Source organism: Tachysurus fulvidraco, chromosome 5 (genome assembly GCF_022655615.1).
Source record: "Tachysurus fulvidraco isolate hzauxx_2018 chromosome 5, HZAU_PFXX_2.0, whole genome shotgun sequence".
Lineage (NCBI taxonomy): Eukaryota > Metazoa > Chordata > Actinopteri > Siluriformes > Bagridae > Tachysurus > Tachysurus fulvidraco.
In genome coordinates, this window is record NC_062522.1 from 1,961,266 (window position 1) to 1,977,829 (window position 16,564).

Sequence of the window (16,564 nt, forward strand, 5' to 3'; positions counted from 1 at the left end):
TCTGAAATCTTTATCCTTTTTGTCCTTCAGTTGAATGAGCCATTTAGACATTTCAGGTACATCCCTAATAAATACAGGAAACTTAAGTTAAACATATATTTGTCGAATTGTTGCTGAGTCAAGCATACATTGATATATTTTTTCACATTAATAAACTCAAATACTGCACCAGAAATTGAGAATGCATTAGATGTTGTTGTGGCTTACAGGAAGGTAATACTGTGGAGTTTAAACACCTGTTCACATCACTCCTGATTCACATGGTATCGACTCATCGACTCATCTATTTGTGGAGAATTTCCCTTTCCATGAATCCATAATTGGAAATCAGGTCATTCAAAATTTTAGTAATGGAGTGAGTAGTCCCACAAATTACTGTTCATTTATTTATTTCACATTTATTATTAATAAATACTATTATAATATAATTAATTGCTTTTTTATTTGCATAGAATTACTGAAAGAGCAGGGAAAGCGAAGTGTAAGTGTGCTGTTATACGAAAATAACGTACACTTTCTGTCCAATCAGATATATAATATGTATAATTCTATAAAACATTGCATAATATTGCAGGTATAATATGAAGTCGGGTTTACATTTGTTATGTTTCTTACACGTAAAATTACACACAATTAGAAACACCAATAGGATACTGAATTTCGAAATTCAAGGATTTTCATGAATACCATATTTCTTTGTGTAAACCCTTCATAAATATTACAGAATTCAGCTCATATCTTGCTATAGAATTGAGGCCCATTGCACTTTATTCACTAAATACCAAATTAAAGTTCTGATTTTATATAAAGTGCACTACAGAATGTATAAACACAATATTATCTCTCTATGTGCACTACAGAGTGTGTAAACACACTATTATCTCTCCATGTGCACTACAGAGTGTGTAAACACACTATTATCTCTCTATGTGCACTACAGAGTGTGTAAACACACTATTATCGCTCTATGTGCACTACAGAGTGTGTAAACACACTATTATCGCTCTATGTGCACTACAGAGTGTGTAAACACACTATTATCTCTCCATGTGCACTACAGAGTGTGTAAACACACTATTATCTCTCCATGTGCACTACAGAGTGTGTAAACACACTATTATCTCTCTATGTGCACTACAGAGTGTGTAAACACACTATAATCTCTCTATGTGCACTACAGAGTGTGTAAACACACTATTATCTCCCTATGTGCACTACAGAGTGTGTAAACACACTATTATCTCTCTATGTGCAGTACAGAGTGTGTAAACACACTATAATCTCTCTATGTGCACTACAGAGTGTGTAAACACGCTATTATCTCTCTATGTACACTACAGAGTGTATAAACACACTATAATCTCTCTATGTGCACTACAGAGTGTGTAAACACGCTATTATCTCTCTATGTACACTACAGAGTGTATAAACACACTATAATCTCTCTATGTGCACTACAGAGTGTGTAAACACACTATTATCTCTCTATGCGCACTACAGAGTGTGTAAACACACTATTATCTCTCTATGTGCACTACAGAGTGTGTAAACACACTATTATCTCTCTATGTGCACTACAGAGTGTGTAAACACACTATTATCTCTCTATGTGCACTACAGAGTGTGTAAACACACTATTATCTCTCTATGTACACTACAGAGTGTGTAAACACACTATTATCTCTCTATGTACACTACAGAGTGTGTAAACACACTATTATCTCTCTATGTGCACTACAGAGTGTGTAAACACACTATTATCTCTCTATGTGCACTACAGAGTGTGTAAACACACTATTATCTCCCCTGTAGTGCACTAACATAGGAAGTAGAAAGTCATTTAGGACACAGCCACTGTTAGCCGAGTTGAACTTACCTTGATCTTTCCAGCAGAACACAGTTAAGCACCTGAAATACACCACAACGGATCAGATGGAACTGTGGAGGTAAAACCCTGTCAGAAATATTTTACTGTAAAGATGATTAGTAGAGTCGGAGAGCTCAGATCATCAATCAGAAAAACTGCAGCACGTCTTCTTCTGTTTCTGTCAATGTGTGGAGGAACGGGACCGAGACACTCACAGCGACACCTACTGGATCAGAGCACATCAACCAGTTTAAAAAAAAACTAAATTAAAATATCACACACTTAAAAATTTAGATTAAATAGCAGCGTTATTACACGTTAACAACTAAATGATTCAAACTCCTCAGCCAAAGGCATGGGACAGTTATAGAAACCCCTGATTTTAATAGATTTGACCTCAACCCTTGTCAGCTGTCCAACTATCGATCCTCCCCGTTATACCCATGATCATAAAATAATATAAAACACTGACAGTTCATGTCTATTCCCTAGGGCAGTGTGGTGAAATAGACAATGAGTTGCTGTATTGTTTGATTGCCATAAACTAAAAAAAAAGTGTATTTTCGATTATCCTAGAAAAGTTTGTAGCTCAGCAGTTATGTTCAGACTTACAAAGGAATAATATTCATGAAATGTATCAGTCAGAATTTAGGCCTCATCATAGCACAAAGACGTCGCTGGTTAAAGTGGTAAATGTGTCTCCTTGCTTGCGGGAAGGAGGAACTTTGTTTACTTCTTCTTGGTTCTGACAAGATTCTCATAATCTTGCACTTGCTGCTTATTGCACTTCTGGTTAGATGCCAAACTGCATTTATTTGCCTTGTACATGTGTAATGACAATAAAATGTAATCTAATCTAAACATTTGTAATTGTGGCTCAAAATTTCAAATACTTTTGGAAGCCAATCTAGCAAAAATATACAAAACATTTAAACTTTAGTTAATGTCAACTTTACTCAAAATGTGTATTTTATAATAAAAGTAATGAACTCCCACAGATGGGTGAAAATGGGTGCAGCATGTCATCATTCTTAGCAGTAAATGTGCTTGTTGCTGAAAGGTTATTACAAAAAAAAGCTGGTTTAGAGTCAATAATAAAGTGACAAAATTAAATTAAGAGATTTATGACAAAGGTCTGAACCAGCACCTTGAGCCATCTTACCAGCTGACCAAAAATACATTATTAAGACAATTGTACTTAAAGCTGTTCTCACAGAACCTGGTTTGTTGAATAACTTGAAGATCAAGACACTTTAGTTAACTAATACAAAACAAGGGTCCATAGTAGAAGTGATTAGCAGCTGCAGAAGATTCTAGGTTTTGAGTTTGTGTTGAAGATCTTGTCAACTATGAATTTTATATGGACAATAAAAAAGTGTTTCTTGTGTGGTTTTTATGTTCAGTAAAGATTGTACTCAGATAATACACACAGAGGACGTCACATTGTTATTCCCACAGATGCAGATTACTGTTTTGTTCCTCCTTCTATTGCTACCACAGTAGTGTTACTGGATCTAACATAGTCACCTTATAATAAATGTTATCCCTATGTCCCTGCTAACAAATGGTCAGAAATCTGTACAAAACTTGGCTTTTAAAAAATTCATGTGAATGCTCAGAAGTATAACAGCTCTTCATTTGATCATGCTTCCTTGGAATTCCATCAGTTTAAGAAATACGATCATCTGGATATATTCACTTTGAGCATGTAGTAGTAATAAATGTTGTAGTGTGATGTCATGTAGTGACAATAAAATGGAATTTCGCACCGACCTACCTGGTACTTGACACCATCTAATATTTATAGAATAGTTATGTGTATGTATATGTGAAATTATATATATGTAAAGTAGTTCATTTCCACACTTTCTAAAATGGCAGCATGTCCTCACTCTCATTTGTGTAAATGTAATTGTGTTGATGTAAGGTTCCTTGTGTATTAAAACTCTTCCCACTCTCCGAGCAGTGATACGTTTTCTCTCCAGTGTGAACACGCTGGTGTTTTCGGAGATTACTCAGGGTGGTAAAATTCTTTGCACACTGTGAGCAGTAATACGGTTTCTCTCCAGTGTGAATGCGTTGGTGTATCTGCAGCGTATCCTCTCGATTAAAACTCTTCCCACACACTAAGCAGTTATACGGTTTATCTCCTGTGTGAATGCGCTGGTGTTTTTGGAGATTACTCCTTTGAGTAAAACTCATACCGCACTCTGTGCACTGATACGGCTTCTCTCCCGTATGAACCCGCAGGTGATTTACAAGAAAACCTTTTACACTAAACCTCTTCTCACAATGTGAACAGTGATACGGTTTGTCTCCTGCGTGAATGCGCTGGTGTCGCTGCAGGTGACTCTGGCAGGTAAACTTCTTCCCACATTGTGAGCACTGATACGGCTTCTCCCCAGTGTGAATGCGCTCATGTTGTTTGACGTGACTCTTCTGACTGAAACTCTTCCCACACTGTGAGCAGTGGTACGGCTTCTCTCCTGTGTGAATACGCTGATGCTGTCTGAAACAACTATTTCGACTGAAACTTTTTCCACACAGTGAGCAGTGGTGAATTTGTCTTCGCACTTGTCTGTGAGAAACCTTAGTGTGTAAAGGATCAGATAAGACTTGCTGATTACTGCAGTTCTCCATAGGTTCCAGATCCTCACATTTAATATCTTCTGCTTTCATCATGTTTGAAACTCTTTATATTTTTTTGAAGGTTAATTTATGATGTTTATGAAAGAGGACAACAGGATCAGAGAGGACATCACTCAAATCTGCATTAGAAAAAGGCAAAAAAGTTCCATGTTTCAATCTTCAAAATACAAAACATTGCTATACATTATAAACAAATAATCAGACTGGGCATTGGAATGAGATTGGAATACACTCTGAACAGCACGCCATTCCATCACAGCCACAGAGTCATGTATCGGTTATTCATTCAAGCAATTTAATTTAAGCATTTCCTTTGTAGAAATAATATACATGAAATCTCTATGTGCACTACAGAGTGTGTAAACACACTATTATCTTTCTATGTGCTCTACAGAGTGTATAAGCACACTATTATCTCTCTATGTACACGACAGAGTGTAAAAACACTATTATCTCCCCTGTAGTGCACTACAGAGTGTGTAAACACACTATAATCTCTCTATGTGCACTACAGAGTGTGCAAACACACTATTATCCCTCTATGTGAACTATTCAATTCAATTCAAGTTTATTTGTATAGCGCTTTTTACAATAGACATTGTCTCAAAGCAGCTTTACAGAACATAAACATAGAGCAGAAGGTAAACATAATTAATGAAACTACAGCACTACAGTGTGTAAACACACTATTATCTCTCTATGTGCACTACAGAGTGTGTAAACACACTATTATCTCTCTATGTGCACTACAGAGTGTGTAAACACACTATTATCTCTCTATGTGCACTACAGAGTGTATAAACACACTGTTATCTCTCTATGTGCACTACAGAGTGTATAAACACACTATTATCTCTCTATGTGCACTACAGAGTGTGTAAACACACTATTATCTCTCTATGTGCACTACAGAGTGTATAAGCACACTATTATCTCTCTATGTGCACTACAGAGTGTGTAAACACACTATTATCTCTCTATGTGAACTACAGAGTGTGTAAACACACTATTATCTCTCTATGTGCACTACAGAGTGTATAAACACACTATTATCTCTCTATGTGCACTACAGAGTGTATAAACACACTATTATCTCTCTATGTGCACTACAGTGTGTGTAAACACACTATTATCTCTCTATGTGCACTACAGAGTGTGTAAACACACTATTAACTCTCTATGTGCACTACAGAGTGTGTAAACACACTATTATCTCTATGTGCACTACAGAGTGTGTAAACACACTATTATCTCTCTATGTGCACTACAGAGTGTATAAACACACTATCTCTCTATGTGCACTAGAGTGTATAAACACATTATTATCTCCCCTGTAGTGCACTACAGAGTGTGTTCAATTCAATTCAAGTTTATTTGTATAGCGCTTTTTACAATAGACATTGTCTCAAAGCAGCTTTACAGAACATAAACACAGAGCAGACGGTAAACATAATTAATGAAACTACAGCACTACAATGTGTAAACACACTATTATCTCTCTATGTGCACTACAGTGTGTGTAAACACACTATTATCTCTCTATGTGCACTGCAGAGTGTATAAACACACTATTATCTCTCTATGTGCACTACAGAGTGTATAAACACACTATTATCTCTCTATGTGCACTACAGAATGTGTAAACACACTATTCTCTACCCTGTAGTGCATGACAGAGTGTGCACTACAGAGTGTGTATCTCTCTATTATCTCTCTATGTGCACTACAGAGTGTGTAAACACACTATTATCTCTCTATGTGAACTACAGAGTGTGTAAACACACTATTATCTCTCTATGTGCACTACCGTGTGTAAACACACTATTATCTCTCTATGTGCACTACAGAGTGTGTAAACACACTATTATCTCCCCTGTAGTGCACTACAGAGTGTGTAAACACACTATTATCTCTCTATGTGCACTATTGGGTAAACACACTATTATCTCTCTATGTGCACTACAGAGTGTATAAACACACTATTATCTCTCTATGTGCACTACAGAGTGTGTAAACACTATTATCTCCCCTGTAGTGCACTACAGAGTGTGTAAACACACTATTATCTCTCTATGTGCACTAGTGGGTAAACACACTATTATCTCTCTATGTGCACTACAGAGTGTATAAACACACTGTTATCTCTCTATGTGCACTACAGAGTGTATAAACACACTATTATCTCTCTATGTGCACTACAGAGTGTGTAAACACACTATTATCTCTCTATGTGCACTAGTGTGTAAACACACTATTATCTCTCAATGTGCACTACAGAGTGTATAGACACACTATTATCTCTCTATGTGCACTACAGTGTGTGTAAACAGACTATTATCTCTATGTGCACTACAGAGTGTGTAAACACACTATTATCTCTCTATGTGCACTACAGAGTGTGTAAACACACTATTATCTCTCTATGTGCACTACAGAGTGTGTAAACACACTATTATCTCCCTATGTGCACTACAGTGTGTGTAAACACACTATTATCTCTATGTGCACTACAGAGTGTGTAAACACACTATTATCTCCCCTATAGTGCACTACAGAGTGTATAAACACACTATTATCTCTCTATGTGCACTACAGAGTGTATAAACACACTATTATCTCTCTATGTGCACTACAGAGTGTGTAAACACACTATTATCTCTCTATGTGCACTACAGAGTGTGTAAACACACTATTATCTCTATATGTGCACTACAGAGTGTGTAAACACACTATTATCTCTCTATGTGCACTATAGAGTGTGTAAACACCACTATTATCTATGTGCACTACAGAGTGTGTAAACACACTATTATCTCTCTATGTGCACTATAGAGTGTGTAAACACACTATTATCTCTCTATGTGCACCACAGAGTGTGTAAACACACTATTATCTCTCTATGTGCAGCACAGAGTGTGTAAACACACTATTATCTCTCTATGTGCACTACAGAGTGTGTAAACACACTATTATCTCTCTATGTGCACCACAGAGTGTGTAAACACACTATTATCTCTCTATGTGCACCACAGAGTGTGTAAACACACTATTATCTCTCTATGTGCACTACAGAGTGTGTAAACACACTATTATCTCTCTATGTGCACTACAGAGTGTGTAAACACACTATTATCTCTCTATGTGCAGCACAGAGTGTGTAAACACACTATTATCTCCTCTATGTGCACTACAGAGTGTGTAAACACACTATTATCTCTCTATGTGCACTACAGAGTGTGTAAACACACTATTATCTCTCTATGTGCACTACAGAGTGTGTAAACACACTATTATCTCTCTATGTGCACTACAGAGTGTGTAAACACACTATTATCTCTCTATGTGCACTACAGAGTGTGTAAACACACTATTATCTCTCTATGTGCACTACAGAGTGTGTAAACACACTATTATCTCTCTATGTGCACTACAGAGTGTGTAAACACACTATTATCTCCCCTGTAGTGCACTAACATAGGAAGTAGAAAGGCATTTAGGACACAGCCACTGTTAGCCGAGTTGAACTTACCTTGATCTTTCCAGCAGAACACAGTTAAGCACCTGAAATACACCACAACGGATCAGATGGAACTGTGGAGGTAAAACCCTGTCAGAAATATTTTACTGTAAAGATGATTAGTAGAGTCGGAGAGCTCAGATCAGCAATCAGAAAAACTGCAGCACGTCTTCTTCTGTTTCTGTCAATGTGTGGAGGAACGGGACCGAGACGCTCACAGCGACACCTACTGGAGGACAGTTATAACCATGAACCGAATGAAACATGAACACACAGGAGTAAAATAGGTAAATGTAAGAACCTGATTCACTCTTCCCAGTGCTCTGACAGATGAGGTGTGTAAGCTCATTATATCTATCCACTGTGATACAATTCCTTTTCTGTTTGAGCATTTTGAAAGTAGAGTTACATCTAAAATAAAAACCAACAAAACAGACACACTAGTTTGTGGACAGCAGTTTTGTGATCTTTAAATACATCTTGAAAAGTTTGCATAGAACTCTGCATGAATTACATATCTGCACATGGCAAATTGCACAGAGCTTAGAGTTTAGATGATCTCTTTAGACTTTCCTTCCATAGTTTAAAGCAACAATATAAAACAAAAATAAATAAAATGCATTCTCAGCAGTGATAAGAACCCCAAATATAACAGAATATAGTTAATGTTAACAATAAATACTTAAGTATGTAGCACATATTTGCATATGATGTGCAACAGTTTATACTTACAGTTGGTCAATTAGGCAAACTCTTAAAAAAAGCAACAAGCATTCATTTATGAAGCTTGTCCTAAATCAGGACAGGGAGGTCTTCTTAATTATTTCTTGTAGTATCTCAAATGTCAAGAGCATGTTTACCTGAAACATCCAGGTAGTGTGAATGTGAACTTTTAAAGTGTGTGTGTGTGTGTGTGTAAGCTTACAAGTAATTAAAAAATCCACAACTTTTTTGATAGTTGAAGATACCTCAGTAATAAATCTGATAAGTTGTAGCTTTTAATAAAAAGTGATATGTGATGTATTTAGAATTCACATCATTGTTTTATTTGGCTGTGTGGCATTTAAGGAACGTTTCAAAAACTACTGCTTTATTTTAGTCAAAGACCAAAAGTGTATACTATTTAGTTGAAATTAATGAGAAACGAAGAGAAATAAAAGATTAGCCCAAATGTTCATCTCATGATGGAAATAAAGACACAGTATTTGGCCTTTCCTAAGTGAGGTTCACAAAAAAATTGGCTTATCAGACATGGGGGTGGGGCAGTAAAGGGGGTGGACATTTTATTCAACAATTATTTTTAACTTAATGTATATAATTTCTTTCAGTCCACAGTGGTCTAAATGTGTAACAACTATTTGAGCATTCTGTCTTGGAATTGCAACAATTAAAGTATAGAATTGATTGACAGATTTACACTATTAATACTTAAAAAAATTGGCCATGCAATAAGAATAAAATACAAAATACATGTGGTCATTTCATTAGTGAAGATGAAATGCTTTCGAATACTTACACTGTTCATTTCCACACCGTATAAAGTTTCATAATTTCATAAAGATAAACCCCCATAACCTCCTCCAGTAAAGAAGGAACATGCAATGTATAAAGAATGTATAAAACCTTTTAAAGATTTGACCCATGATTAGTACTGCGGAATGTCCTCGATCTCTGTGGTGTGAACGTGTTCGTGTGGATTACGATGTCGACTAAAATTCTCCACCGTATGAATTCTTTGGTGTTTTAGGAGCTTGCTTTTCTCAACGAAACTCTTACCACAATCCAAGCAGTGATGCGGTTTCTCTCCAGTGTGAATGCGCTGATGTCGTTGGAAACTGCTATGTCTAGTAAAACTCTTCCCACATGCTGAACAGTAATAGGGCTTCTCCCCTGTGTGAATGTGTTGGTGAACTTGGAGATCAGCTCCCTGTATAAAACTCTTCCCACATTCTAAGCACTTGTACGGCTTTTCCCCAGTGTGAACGTGTAGATGTTTTCGGAGATTACCCCTTTGTGTGAAACTCATTCCACACTGTGAGCACTGATAAGGTTTTTCTCCTGTGTGAATTCGCAGGTGCTGTATGAGAATACCCCTCTCGATAAAACTCTTCTCACACTGCGAGCACTGATACGGCTTCTCTCCTGTGTGAATGCGTCCGTGGCGCAAAAGATTGCTCTGGCTGGTAAAATTTTTCCCACAGAGTGAGCAGTGATATGGCTTCTCTCCTGTGTGAACGCGCTGGTGTATTTGGAGATCAGTTCCTTGAGTGAAACTCTTTCCACATTCTAAGCAGTAATATGGTTTATCTCCTGTGTGAATGCGCAGGTGTTTTTGGAGGTTACTCTTTTGTGTAAAACACTTCCCGCAGTGTGAGCAGTGATACGGTTTCTCTCCTGTGTGAACTCGCTGGTGCTTTATAAGATTACCGCTCTCAATAAAACTTTTCTCACACTGCAAACACTGATACAGCTTCTCCCCTGAGTGAATGCGTTGGTGTCGCTGGAGGTCACTCTGGCTAATGAAGCTCTTTCCGCACTGTGAGCACTGATACGGCTTCTCTCCAGAGTGAATTCGCTGGTGTTTTCTGAGATTCCCATTTTGACTGAAACTCTTCCCACACTGTAAACATCTATATGGCTTTTCTCCTGTGTGAATCCGCTGGTGTTCTTTGAGAGTACTCATCTGGCTAAAACATTTTTCACAGTTTGTGCAGTGATACGGCTTGTGTCCAGAGTGAGTACACTGGTGTTTTTTTAGAGCACTCTTTTGATTGAAGCGTTTCCCGCACTGAGAACATTGATACGGTTTCTCTCCTGTGTGAATTTGCTGGTGTTCTTTGAGAGTGCTCTTCTGACTGAAAATCTTCCCACATTGTGAGCAGCGGTGAATTTCATTCTGAACTTGTCTGTAAGGTGTCTTAGTGTAAAAAGAAGCAGATGAGCTTTGATGACTCTTGGAGCTCTCTGTAGATTCCAGAGGTTTATATTTAATATCATCTGAGTTCATCCTAATTGGATCTGATGGTTATTGCAGAAATAACTGTATTCTGTGTAGGAAACCGGATAGCAGGAGAACGTAGGAAACCACTCATATCTGGACAAGAAAGAGGAACAATTGGTAATGGTTTAATATTTATAAATTATTTCACCATCAATTTTAATTATTATCAATTTAATTTAGAAAATAAAATGATGTGCTTCTCAACAGGTTTTGTGTTTGACAGAGTATGTGAGAACGGAGTGGAGTGATGCAGTATTTCCACTATTTCCAGCAAGGAGCTCAGGGAAATGAGATTGATTATATAAAATTCTCTCTCCAAGTGCACTACAGAAACTTGAATATTAACTCTGGACTTGCACAGCACAGTGCCACTTTATACACACCATATTGTACATGGACACTTTAAGGACAATCATAAAAACACATTTATGTATATACATTATTTTTCACATATATTTTCATATTTTCTATAGTTCTTAAATAGTTTATACTTTATTTTTTTTATCCCAAATTGCATTCCTTTTTTATTTGAGTGTGTAAACAAACTATTACCTCTCTACTGTATGTGCACTACAGAGTGTGTAAACACACTATTATCTCTCTATGTGCACTACAGAGTGTGTAAACACACTATTATCTCTCTATGTGCACTACAGAGTGTGTAAACACACTATTATCTCTCTATGTGCACTACAGAGTGTGTAAACACACTATTATCTCTCTATGTGCACTACAGAGTGTGTAAACACACTATTATCTCTCTATGTGCACTACAGAGTGTGTAAACACACTATTATCTCTCTATGTACACTACAGAGTGTGTAAACACACTATTATCTCTCTATGTGCACTACAGTGTGTAAACACACTATTATCTCTCTATGTGCACTACAGAGTGTGTAAACACACTATTATCTCTCTATGTGCACTACAGAGTGTGTAAACACACTATTATTTCTCTATGTGCACTACAGAGTGTGTAAACACACTATTATCTCTCTATGTACACTACAGAGTGTGTAAACACACTATTATCTCTCTATGTACACTACAGAGTGTGTAAACACACTATTATCTCTCTATGTGCACTACAGAGTGTGTAAACACTATTATCTCTCTATGTGCACTACAGTGTGTAAACACACTATTATCTCTCTATGTGCACTACAGTGTGTAAACACACTATTATCTATGTGCACTAGAGTGTGTAAACACACTATTATCTCTCTATGTGCACTACAGAGTGTGTAAACACACTATTATCTCTCTATGTGCACTACAGAGTGTGTAAACACACTATTATCTCTCTATGTGCACTACAGAGTGTGTAAACACACTATTATCTCCCCTGTAGTGCACTAACATAGGAAGTAGAAAGTCATTTAGGACACAGCCACTGTTAGCCGAGTTGAACTTACCTTGATCTTTCCAGCAGAACACAGTTAAGCACCTGAAATACACCACAACGGATCAGATGGAACTGTGGAGGTAAAACCCTGTCAGAAATATTTTACTGTAAAGATGATTAGTAGAGTCGGAGAGCTCAGATCATCAATCAGAAAAACTGCAGCACGTCTTCTTCTGTTTCTGTCCATGTGTGGAGGAACGGGAACGGGACGCTCACAGCGACACCTACTGGAGGACAGTTATACTCATCAACCAGGTAACAAATGGAAAGTGAACATTTGTAAATGATAGAATAAATGACTGAATCACAGTTTATTCGTCAGACAGTAAAGATGGTAATCACCATAACGACATCAATCTGTTTTGTTAATGTAGCCCCAGATAGCCAGCATGTATTGGAACACTGGATCATATTAATCAACGCCCTTCTGACTGGATGCTGCAGACTGGCCATATCACTGTGGAGGCCACACTATATTCTCCAATTGGTGATAAGTAAATAAATAGACAGTATTGGAAAAGACAACTTTGCAGAGCTGCCGGTGCACTCACATAGGGTGGAACTGGAACCAGGGGTCACTATAAGGATTATCATAGTACATCAATACAGCATACATCTTTAGTACATCTTTCAGATGAACACAAGAAAATGTCAAGGAAACTACTGAAAATGCTTGGCATTATTTACGGACAGGCAAATCAAAGGCGAATGAGGATCCAAATGCAGTAAAGAGATTTAATGACCAAAAACAAGAAAACAGGTACACAGACAGGCAGGCAAAACAAGACCGAACACTGAGCTGACAGGAAAAAGGAAAGTTGAACAGAAACACACAACATACCAACACAAACACTGATTAACACCAGGGAAGTGAACAAACAGAGTAGATATAGCAAACAGGAACCAGTCACAAAGCGGAGACAATCAGAGACTAAGACAACACACCCGGGGAAAGGACCGATAGCAATTAGTGTCCAAATGAGTGGGCGGAGCAAACAATTAACAGCAGGGCAAGACAGCAGACAAAAACAGGGCAAAAACACAGACAGACTCATCACTGAACCCCCCCCTCCCATGCCCACCCCATGAGCGGCTTCCAGATGGTCCCAAGGCCGCAGAAACCAGTCCAGGAGGGCGGAGCAAAGGCGCAACAAGGGCGGGAGGGCGGGTCGAGTCCGTGTTGTGGTGGAGCTGGCTGAGCAGGAGGCCAGGGCGGCGCCGGCAGAGCAGGAGGCCAGGGCGGAGCCGGCAGGGCAGGTACCCAGGGTGGTGCCGCAGGCAAAGTCAGAGACCAGGGCAGGACTGGGAGCCAGGGTGGTGCCACGGGTTGAGCCAGGGACCAAAGCGGAGTTGGCGGCCAGGGTGGTGCTGGAGGTGGGGCCAGAGACCAGAGCAGGAACGGAGACCAGGGCGGTGCCGCGGGCGGAGCCATAGACCAGAGCAAGGCCAGAGACCAGGGCAGTGCCGCACACGGGGCCAGAGACCAGAGCAGGACCGGAGACCAGGGTGGTGCTGGAGGCAGAGCTAGAGACCAGAGCAGGGCTGGAGACCAGGGCAGGGCTGCTGATGCGCTCAGTGAGCTGGCCGTGATTGCAATCCATGGTTCCGTCGATCTGGCTGGTTCCGGCGTGGTTCCAGCAACCCGGTCGGTTCGGCTGGTCATCGGGGTATCCGCCAATTTGGAGACCAGCCGGTTCGCACGGGCCTCAGCCAAGCTTGCTGGTATGGTAGCCATGTGAACTGGCTCGGTCACAGGTGTGCACAGGATTGGGCTGGACAGAGGCACTGTAGGGCATTCGGGCATCCGTGGCTGGTTTAAGGCCGACTTCAGTCTCTTCACTGCCCATGGTTACAGAGGACCCGTCCAGGAGCAATGCCAAGTTGAGGAAATCCGACAACGATCCTATCTCTCGGCTAGCCGGCATCAAGTAGCGCAGGTTGTTCTCTGGTCCATACCTCAAGATGTCGCTTAGGGCCTTCTCTCCAAAGTTGACCTGGTTACACAGGTCCACGAATACCTCAGCATATTCCTCGACTGGGGAATCCTCCTGACGTAGGCAAAGCAAGATTTCTGCTGGATCCATTTGTGGCTAGTCGTTCTGTCATGGCGAGGCAAAGGCGAATGAGGATCCAAATGCAGTAAAGAGATTTAATGACCAAAAACAAGAAAACAGGTACACAGACAGGCAGGCAAAACAAGACCAAACACAGAGCTGACAGGAAACAGGAACATTGAACAGAAACACACAACATACCAACACCGACTAACACCAGGGAAGTGAACAAACAGAGTAGATATAGCAAAAAGGAACCAGTCAAGCGGAGACAATCAGAGACTAAGACAACAGGTGTGTATACTTATGCAACCACATTTTATTTTCCAAAAACCTTTCCATTAGTTTTCCACATTTTGTTAATCACTACACCAGAAGGTGGAAAAAAATCAAACATGATTTACATGGTTTCAATTATTTACTCACAAAAATCTACACGTTTACCGAGTGTGTAGAATTTTTAAACATTATATATAAGAACTACTGCTTAACACTATACTATGGCTGCTCCATCCACAGAATGGTTTGTAGCAACCGAACAGTAGATTCAGTTGGTTCACTGCTGCAGAACAAGGTGCATTAATAAAAATAGAAAGAAATGACAAACGATTCATGAAAAAACAAATAGACCAATCAGCAGACATGACAAAGATTTATCACTCTCATAACACAGGAAACACTGACGGGTGTGTGCATGGTCACGATGTGTAGGTGATGTTAGCATAAAGTGAAAAAAAAGTGAAGAACAAAAATCAGATAAATTCACATTTACAACCAAATTTTCTAGCTATGTAATGACCCTGAAAATGTTTGGAAAATACTTTCACAACTTAATTTTCTAAGAGGTCAGTTTTCTTGTGCTAAACCCTCTGCAGCGTCTGTTGAGAACAACAAATAATATACAAACTTCTAAATAAATAAATAAATAGATAGATAGATAAATAAATAAATAATTTGAGCTGTATAAAACTGACTGCACCAGGATTGAACAGATTTAGCTCATTCCCACATGACCTGATGAGAATCGCCACATGTCCACATTCTCAGTGGTGTGAACGCGCTGGTGTCGTTGAAAATGACTACGGTTCCTAAACCTTTTCCCACACAGTGAGCACTGATATGGCTTCTCTCTTGTGTGAGCATGTTGATGTGTTTGGAGATCAGGTTCTACTCTAAAACTCCTCCCACATTCTAAACAATGAAATGGTTTATCGTCAGTGTGAAGGTGTTGGTGACGCTGTAAATGACAACGCCTCCTGAAACTTCTACCACACTGGGGACACTGATACGGCTTCTCTCCTGTGTGAATGAGCTGATGTCGCAGGAAACAACCGTGCCTACTAAAACCTTTCCAACATACTGAACAATAAAATGGCTTCTCTCCAGAGTGAACATGTTGGTGTGCTTGGAGATGGGCTGCTTTTCTAAAAGTCTTCCCACATTCTGAACATTGATATGGTTTATCTTTAGTGTGAATGCGCTGGTGATGCTGGAGACTACCCTGGACTGAAAATGTTTTCCCGCACTCTGGACAGCCGTACGGCTTCTCGCCTGTGTGAATTCGCTGATGTTGTCTGAGACTACCTCTCTCAGTGAAACTCTTTCCACACTGTGAGCACTGATACGGCTTCTCTCCTGTGTGGATTCGCTGGTGTCTTTTCAGAGTGTTCCTGAGGCTGAAACACTTCCCACACTGTGAGCACTGATACGGTTTCTCTCCTGTGTGAGTCCGCAGGTGTTTTCTGAGGATACTGCTCAGGTTGAAAGACTTCCCGCAGTGTGTACACTCATACGGCCTTTCTCCTGTGTGAATTCGCTGGTGGGTTGTGAGATAACTCTTCTGACTGAAACTTTTCCCGCACTGAGAGCAGCTGTGTATTTTCTTTTTGCTCTGAGAGGTGTTGGTGTTAAAAGTATCAGATGAACTTTGCTGACTACTGAAGCTTTCTGTAGGTTCCAGATTCTCACATTTAATTTCTTCTGAATTCATCTTTTGATGTTCTTGTAAAGGTAAAACAAAAGATGTGTAGGAAAGAGGACAGCAAAAGAAGACTTGCAGCAGGATGGC

General features: G+C 39.3%; 2 protein-coding genes across 2 annotated transcripts in view; both read right to left on the minus strand.

The window, feature by feature from the left end:
* The window catches only part of LOC113662744 (zinc finger protein 271-like), a 208,692-nt gene extending 196,104 nt beyond the window's left edge, over window positions 1-12,588 (minus strand). The window contains 3 exon segments of the mRNA XM_047814061.1: window positions 3,919-4,635; window positions 8,046-8,259; window positions 12,453-12,588. Coding sequence (XP_047670017.1) covers window positions 3,919-4,549 — 631 coding nt within the window. The 5' untranslated portion in view covers window positions 4,550-4,635; window positions 8,046-8,259; window positions 12,453-12,588.
* LOC113662740 (zinc finger protein 501-like) overlaps window positions 9,057-16,564 on the minus strand; it is a 42,454-nt gene continuing 34,946 nt past the window's right edge. The window contains exons 1-2 of the mRNA XM_027177813.2: window positions 12,453-12,588; window positions 9,057-11,127 (exon numbers count right to left, since the gene is read on the minus strand). Of these exons, the coding sequence (XP_027033614.1) occupies window positions 9,679-11,040 (1,362 nt within the window). The 5' untranslated portion in view covers window positions 11,041-11,127; window positions 12,453-12,588 and the 3' untranslated portion in view covers window positions 9,057-9,678. Of the gene's footprint in view, window positions 11,128-12,452 lie in introns of the transcript that reaches the window.